This window comes from Spermophilus citellus, assembly GCF_964194105.1.
Source record: "Spermophilus citellus genome assembly, chromosome: 2".
NCBI lineage: Eukaryota > Metazoa > Chordata > Mammalia > Rodentia > Sciuridae > Spermophilus > Spermophilus citellus.
In genome coordinates this window covers 240,969,155-240,978,231 of record NC_138183.1, presented here as the reverse complement: position 1 = coordinate 240,978,231, position 9,077 = coordinate 240,969,155, and the positions used below count along the sequence as shown (strand labels likewise).

Here is a 9,077-nt window from a genome sequence, read left to right as displayed (position 1 = left end):
TCACAGAAACAGAAAAAAATGTGTAATAACCTTCAGCAGAAAAAAAAATACAACTTTCATATAGATATGCTTAGGAATAATTTTTAAAAATATTTATGACAATTTCAGACCAAATAGAAGACATAGATCTTTATCTTAAATGTAACTGGGAAATTTGAAATCAGGCCATCTTAAGTGTACACATAAGAAAAAAAAAAAAGGAAAATGTAGTTAATTTTCTACTTCTGATTGCCTCTTCCCCATAGATGAAGCATGAAGCCATAGAAGTAGAAGACAATGTCTCCACAGTGGTACAGTTTGTCCTGCTGGGATTTTCTGAATTTCCAAATATCCAAGGTTTCCTATCTGGGGTGTTCTCCATCATTTACATGGTTATCCTCACTGGGAACTTCCTCATCATCATAATAACCAGGCTGGACCCTGCACTGCACAAACCCATGTACTTTTTCTTGGGACATTTTTCTTCACTGGAAATCTGTTATGTCTCAGTCACTCTCCCGAGGATTCTGGTCAACCTTTGGACTCAGGATAGGAGCATCTCCCTACTGAGCTGTGCCACACAAATGTATTTCTTCCTAATGTTTGGAGCAACAGAATGTTTCCTCCTGGCTGTGATGTCTTATGACCGCTATGTGGCCATCTGCAACCCTCTGCATTATCCTCTAGTCATGAACCCAAAGAAGTGCCATCAACTGGCAGCTGGCTCCTGGCTTGGGGGAGTGCCAGTCCAGATAGGGCAAACATGGCAGATATTCTCTCTGCATTTCTGTTATTCCAACCAAATCAACCACTTCTTCTGTGACATACCCCCCATTCTCAAGCTAGCCTGTGGGGATACTTTTGTGCATGAGGTGTCAGTCTATGTAGTAGCTGTGTTATTTGCTGTAGTCCCTTTTATGTTGATACTTGCCTCTTATAGCAAAATTGGACTCACAATTCTGAGGTTGCCAACAGCTCAAGGAAGGGCTAAGGCATTCTCCACTTGCTCCTCCCACCTGCTGGTTGTGGTTTTATTTTTTGGATCAGCTTCCATTACCTACCTTAGGCCCAAATCCAACCATTCTGCAGGAACTGACAAAGTACTCTCTCTTTTATACACCATAGTGACCCCTATGTTTAATCCCATGATATACAGCCTTAGGAATAGGGATGTGATTGCTGCTCTGAAAAGATTCATGCTTAAAACATAGTATCACATATTTGTGTATGAATGTTTGCATTGCTGGTTATCAGAGAAATATTTCAGATCTTACATTTCCCCTTGAGATGCTGATCAATTCCATCTTAACATCTATTTTTTTTTTTTTTTACTCCAGAGCACTAGCCTGAAATTTACTCAGCTTGGATGTATCTTAGGCAAATCAATTTATTTTCATTATTACATATCTAAGGGAAAGTATGTTCTCATCAATAAAATTGCAATGTACATTTTATATCCCTTGAATAATGTACAGAATCCAATACTATGACTTGCAACAGAAATAAAGTTGCACATTATTTAGTTAAATAATTTGTATGTATTTACAGCTATATTTGTTAGTTTTTTCCTTTGATATTTAATACATAGAATTGCCAATTTTAGTTGAATATTATATGTTTATTGAGTGAGTGATTAAATGAGTGAAGATATAAGTGCATACTGCTGTTCCCTACCTCAAACTCTTGTCAAACTCTAGGGATTTTATAGCATTGCTAAGCACTGTTAGCATATTTAACTCGCTGTCTGTCTTCATAGAATTACTCCAGAGACAATATCAAAAGAAAGGCTTATGCACATTTAATTTTCTTCCTTAAAACTTATCCAAGTACTTAAAATTCAACTCTCTTGCCTGGTGAGTTATTTACTCTATTAAACATATAAAGCCATTGATTACAATGAACTCTTTAGAATTTAGTCCTAGGGAAGCTATGACTGCCTGGAATGCAATATCAAATGATACATCAGTTAATGATTTTAACATTTAAAGATATGATCAAATAAAGCATTTAAAGTAGTAGTCATTCCATTTCAGTGAGACATTATGATAGACTAATGGTCCCCCAGATATCGCCTGGTCCTAATTCATGGAACTTGTGAATTCAATAATTATATAATAAATAAAACTTTGCACAGGTATACCAGATATCAGCTATGAGACGAGAAGGTTATGTGTAGGGATTCTGGTTATTAAAATATAGAGGGTAGCGTTCTTTTGATGAGCAAACTCCTATGGGATAACAGGTACCCTGTTTTCCATGCTTAGGATGCTCTGCAATTTCTTTTAGAATCAGTAAGATAACTAATATATGTGCATTGTCTATCTGCTCTTGCAATGCTCTGCATGAAGAGGCTCTGCGGGGCTTGACATTGATCTCAGGCATACAGCTCCTGGGAATAAAGGAACTTGCTTGCCAGATAACTACAATGTTTCACCAAGCCTGGTGCTCCTGGTTCTGCCAACAGTAACTTCTTATGTTCATAGTCACTTGAGAAAATGGACTTTCTTGAGAGCTGCACAAACTCCTAACTTTGCATATTGTAACTGTAGAATGTAACTGTAGAATAAGCAACCTTACTGAAACAATAAACAATAATGTATTTATGGTACCAATGACCTAATGTAACCTATTGTTTTAAATAAAGGTGGCAACTTGGAAAAACAGCCATCTTTCCTGCCTCTGCATCTTGTACCTGGGTCTCCTTTTTTTATTTTCCTTATAATTATCTAGGTAACACAATTGATGACATGAGCCCTAAAATATAGAAAGAAGAAAGCAGAGTATGTCAGAGATGCAATGATGAAAGAGGAAAGAAAATATAGGGATAAGAAGAACCCAATTTGTCTTTGTTGCCTTTCTAGGAGGGGGACCATATGCCCAAGTGGTGACTTTGAGAAGCCACAAGTAGCATTTAACTGACATTCATTGAGAAATCAGAAACCATAGTTGATGTTCTCAAAGAACAGAATTCTTTAGTAATACCATTGAGCATGAATGGATTCCCCAGGATAGTCTCCTAGCCTTCTGAAAACCATGCATCTCTGATGGTACCTTTATTTAAAAATAAATAAAGCCATCTCAAAGAATTATAGAATAGATTAACTCCAGCTCAGAGTTAAAAAGTTATCAATAGAGTGAATAAACAACCTACAGAATGGCAAAGAGTATTTTTAAACCATAAGGGATTACTATCCAAAGCATAAAGAGAACTCAAAAGCTCTATGAATGAAAACCAAGAATCTAATTTAAAAATTGGGAAAATATGAGCACACATTTCTGAGGGCATAAAAATTGACATTTAAGTGAGAGAGGTACTCAAGATTGCTAGTTGCCAGAGAAAAACAAATTAAAAGCACAACGTGATATCTCTTCACTTTTGTAGATATGGAGAAAATTAAACTTTGAACACTTTTATATTTAAATAAAAAGAATATAAATCAGTTCAGTCATTGTGGAAAAAGCATGGTGGCTCCCCAGATGATTAAAATTAGAACTACCATATCATGCAGCAATCACACTACTGGACATGTTTCCAAGGGAGATTAATCCATATGCTGATGAGACACCTGTACCAACATGCAGATTTCAGCATGCTTTACAATAGTGAGGACATGGAATAAACCTAACTGTACATCAACAACTGAATAGATACATAGAACCTGGCATATCCTGTCATTTGTGGCAATATGGAAGAACCCGGAGGACATTAGAGAGATTACATATGCCGGGCAAAGAAGGAAAAACACATCATGATCACACTCATACGTGCATTCTAAAAATGTGAACTGAGAACCAGAGAGTAGAATGGAGGTGGTGAGGTAGGTGCTTGGGGAGCAGAGATTGCAGATCAGAGCAGGCAAAATGACTTAGAGGAGGTGTAAGTTGAAGAGATCTGCCTTGCTTCATGGTTGAGTGCAGACACCAAAAATGACATAGGTTTATGAATACATTTTGTTTTTAATTAAATTTAAATGGCAAATAAAACACAAAAGTTTACATATTAATGGAGTAATATTTTGATACATACATAAATTATGTACTTTTTACATTCATGATTAATGTATCTGTTTCCAAAAGATTTTATCCTTTCTTTCTGGGAATAATTCCAAAATCTCTTTTTTTTTTTCCCTAGGTTTTGAAATGTGGAGTACAAAGATTGTTATCTCTATTCACCATGATGTGGGGTAGCACACTGGAACTCTTTCTCAAATGTAAGTGTAACTGAGTACCCATTGATAAAACTTTCCCTTTCTCTTACAACCCTATACTCTCCCCACTACTCCTAACCAGCAATGTAGTTTAAATATTTGTGAGTACAACTTTTTAAGGATAAAACATATGAGTGAGATCATGTGGTACTTGCTCTGCCCTTGGCTTATCTGACTTAACATAATGATGTCCTAATATATTCACATTGTCACAAATGTGAGGGTTTTATTCTTTTAGTGGCTGACTAGTAGTCCATTATACATACACAAAATAATTTGGTTACTCCATTGTCAGTTGATGGACATTTGTTGTGAATAGGACTGCAATGAACACATGAATTCACATACCCTTCAATACTATCATTTCATACTTCTGATTATATACTCAGAAAAGGGACTGTTAGATTCAATGATAGTTCTATTTTTAATTTTTTGAGAAAGTCTCATACACATTTTCATAATGTCTGCATTAATTTCCAATCTCACCAATAGTGTGCAAATGTTTCATTGCTTCCATATCCTTATCAACAATTATTTATTTTGTCTTGTTGCTCCTGGTTATATATACTGAGGTGAGGTGATTTTTTAGTTTGCATTTCTGACATGATTAGTGAGGTTCAGTATTTTGTCACATACTGTTGAGCATTCATCTTGTTTTCAGAAACATCTATTTAGGTCTATTGTTCATTTTTATTGGGGATATTTGTAAGCTTTGCTATTGAGTTTTTGTTTTTTTCTCATATGTTCTGTTTATCCAGAACTTGTTAAATAAAGGAAAATCATTAGCATCTTGTAATCTCTGCCAATTCATCATGAATTGGCAATCAATTTTGTATTTTTTATCTGTGTTGTAGTCATATAGTCTTTACTCTATTTTATGTATCTATTCTTTTTGTTCTTCCACTTTACATACATTATGTTGCTGATATTTCCTGATGTGGTTATTATGCAGGTAATTCATTCGCTTTCATATCTGTGTAACATTCCACTCTAAAACATTTCATAATATTATTTAGTAAATTGAAAGCTAAGGTCAGCACAATATGGCACATTCATTTTTGAGACATAAAAATGAAGTTTTCAATATATTGCATATTTCTGTTTATATGACAGAAGGGTAAACCTGAGTGGCTTTGACTTAGAATTCAGGATGCAAACTCTAACATACATGCTACCTGACATTTTAAAGAAAAGCTTCTTGTCTTGATATAATAAATTTTTTTAAAAATTGAGTTGTTTCCAATTGTGTGCTATTACAAATAAAGCAACAATGAAAAAGCTTGCATGGGGGCTGGGCATGTGGCTCTCAAGCGGTATCTTGCTCACCTGGCATGTGCAGGGTGCTGGGTTCGATCCTCAGCACCACATTAAAAAAATAAATAAATAAAGATGTTGTGTCCACCGGGGAAAAAAAAAAAAACAAGTTTGCATGTATTGGAGTATTTCTGAGTGTAATTTTGTCGCATATGAATTTTAAAAAGAAACTAACTAAAGAGGCATTTGTATATATAGCTACAGTAGAAATGGTCATGCATGTTATGAAATGTCAATTCCCACTCCACTGTCAAGAGATTTTTTTCACATTTTCACCAATGTTTTATATTTTGAATGTTTTCACTTTGGATTTTGTAAACTAGTCATAGTCTTGTACAAAGTTGTTTTTTTATGCACTTGGGCACAAAATAAGTTGTGTGTCCACTATGATATCATGCCTATGAAATTTCAATTTTGAATAAGAGACCAGTCAAAAGACCTGTGTTGACCCTTTTTGGTCCTTATGATACTCATGCTACCACTACCTACCTGACACCTTTGTTCTTTTGACTCTTAGTTCAAGTCAAAAGAATGAGAGACATTGTTATGATTTGGAAACGAGGTGTCCTTCCTAGCTCATGTGAGAGACCAGGCAAGAATTTTCAGACATGAGAGGACTAGATTATGAGAGGTATAAGCTAATCAGTGCATTAAATCACTGATATAGATTAACTGGGTACTTCCAATAGTCAAGTAGGGTGTAGCTGGTGGAAGGAGGTTACTGGGGGCAAACCTAGGCAGATTATATTTTGTCCCCAGTGTATAGACCTCTTTCATTGCTTCCTGGCTGTGATGTTCAGTACTGCTTTCTTCTGCCATTCCATTCCACAGTGATGTTCAACCTCACCATAGTCCCAGATTTATGGTGTTGGCTGACGATAAACTAAATATATGAAAACAGGAGCCACAATAAACATTTCCTCCTTTAAATTGTTCTTGTCTGGTCTTTTGGTGACAGCAACACAAAGTTGATTAAAACAGATCTAAAACAAACTTTGTACAAACAAGAAGTCACTCATCTCTTTCAAATCATTTCAGTATTGGTGATGTGTTCTCGTGAGAATAGAACAATAATTCATAGAGATAGAATACTGTATCTGGAAAGGACATTGCAAATAATCTAGATTAAATCCCTATTTCAAGTATAAATTGATTGAATTATATTGTGTTGTACATATACAAGATATCCGATTTCTTTCTCATTTGTATATTTAGGAATTTCAGCAGCAAAGATGAAGAATAAAGTCAATATGTGAAAACATAACTATGATAGTAATTTTCTCTCCACAATCACTGGTACTACTCTATTTAGGAAATAAGACTTGCTGCCAGTAATTGGTTTATATGAAATGAGAATCTTATTTCAACAGATGTAGGAGAGAAAAAAAATAAGGCATGAACTAGACAGTATTAAAGGGATCATAGCATTTGATGACGTGCACTGTATAATTTTGAGATAGAAGAGTCATAACCATCTGCCAAAGTTTCTACTTGTCACAAATTTACCCAAACTAATTATATATAATTGATACTCCACTTTCTAAATTCAAAAGTCATAATTAATCAAATCAGTTCACTCTTTTGGAATACCCTTGTACAGGATTTTAATTTTTCTTTTCTTTAGTTCTTACTCACTGACTCTAATAATAAGGGAATTTGTGAAGCCCCAAGCAGTCTGTAGATGGTATAATACATCTGAACATATGAAAAAGAGATAAGTTAATGTGGAGGAATATCTGCATTCTATAAATTATTGGCAATCAAATGCCAATCAGTTTTGATAATGTTTTAGTATAATTCAGACAATGTTCTTTGGCCATGTTTCTGTTAACCTCAGTGTGTTTGAGGGACTATAATAAATACCACAAATACCTTAGCTTATGTTTTAATCAGCTAATGCAGCCCTGTGACCAAATGTCCTGACAAGAACAATTTGGAAGAGTAAAAGTATATTTTGGCTCACTATTTCAGAGTTTCATTCCATGATCAGAGAGTTTCAACTCTCTGGGCCTCAGGTAAAGCTGAACATCATAGTGGAAGGTTGTGGCAGAGGAAAGCAGCTTTGTACATGGCAACCAACAAGCAGAGAGAGAGAGGTCCACTCACTAACTATAAAACATAAACCTCCTGGGCATGCCCCCAGTGACTTCCTTTCTTCAGCCAAACCCAGTTAATCCATACTAATGGATTAATCCATGAATTTAGACAATAGCTATCAAAATATAATCATTTTACCTCTGAAATTTCTCATATTTTCTCAAACATGAGATTTTGGAGGACACCACATACCCAAATCATAACATTTTACCCCTGACCCAAAACCTCATGACCCACACATAATGCAAAATGCATTTCATCAATTGCCAGGAGTCCCAAAGTCTTAAGTGTTGCAGCATTGCCCAAAAGTCCAACTCCAAAATCTCAGGAGACTCAAGGTAAGCTCTTAGTTATGAGAGTGAAAATCAAAAGCAAATCGCATATATCTAATATACAATGGAACCAAATCAACATTTCCTTTCCAGAAAGGAGAAATAGGGGTATAGAAAGAAAAAACAAAAATGGGACCAAAGCAAGACCAACATCCAGCTGGGAAAACATCTATTATGTACTCACAAATACTTTGCTATTTGGCATTTTTTATTTATTTATTTATTTTTTATCCATTTGCTTGTTTATACAGACATGAAGAAGTGTTTAGAATAACTTGGATGGAATGCTCGATTCTTAGGCCCAATATCTCATATTGGAAATATTAATTTAAGAAACATGGTCACATTATACAATGCTTTGAAGAAGTGAATGTTTGTAAAGGACATTTGATCACATGACTGGGGCTGACAGTGTGGAATAAGGAAATGAAATCTTGAAGGAAGTGATGGAGATGAATTTGATAATTTCATTACAAGATATTCTTTACCAAGTTCATTTTAATTCCTTTTTATAGCTTTATCAAGTTGGACTTTTTTGCTTTTTAAATATCATGACTTCTCTAGTTGTTCAACTCTCTGCCTAGAATTATTTTCTCTGAGTTATTTTCAACATGAAACTGACCTTTGCCATCCAAGGGAGACTTTCTCCTGCACACCACATTTAGATATTTTGCTTTCATCATCTTTTTTTATTCCAGGGTTGTTTTGAGGCCAATTGTCACTCATTTAATTCATGTTAATAAATTAATGTATTAATTATTAATTTAACTAGAATGTAATATTCACTAGTATATAAACTCATAAATTCACAATAAAACATAAGGCACAAAAATATATAAAAGGCAGTTAATATGCATTTACTAAATTATAATATAATTGAAGTAATGCATGAATAAAAGAACAAGCAAATAAAACTTTGAGAAAATTAATATGTGAGGATAATATTTTCAGAGATGAATATAATATGTTAATTCAAAATGAAAAATCAAGCATGACATGTTTGTATAGCTGCAACATTTTCTTATAATTAGACTTAAGCACAAATACTTATTCAATAAACCATGTGAAAAAAATATTCTGTGTATCATGCAATATATTAAAAAGTTTTCACATTAAATATGCACATATGGACAGATATTACAATTAC

General features: G+C 34.3%; 1 protein-coding gene across 1 annotated transcript; it reads left to right on the top strand.

Annotated features, from left to right (window-relative positions):
• Positions 1 to 245: 245 nt before the first annotated feature.
• On the top strand, positions 246 to 1,190 carry LOC308638762 (olfactory receptor 10AG1-like; the record flags this gene model as incomplete). Its single annotated transcript, XM_081276531.1, has 1 exon — positions 246 to 1,190. One exon carries the CDS (start codon positions 246 to 248, stop codon positions 1,188 to 1,190), a length of 945 nt encoding a protein of 314 aa, XP_081132657.1.
• Between the last annotated feature and the right edge of the window lie 7,887 nt (positions 1,191 to 9,077).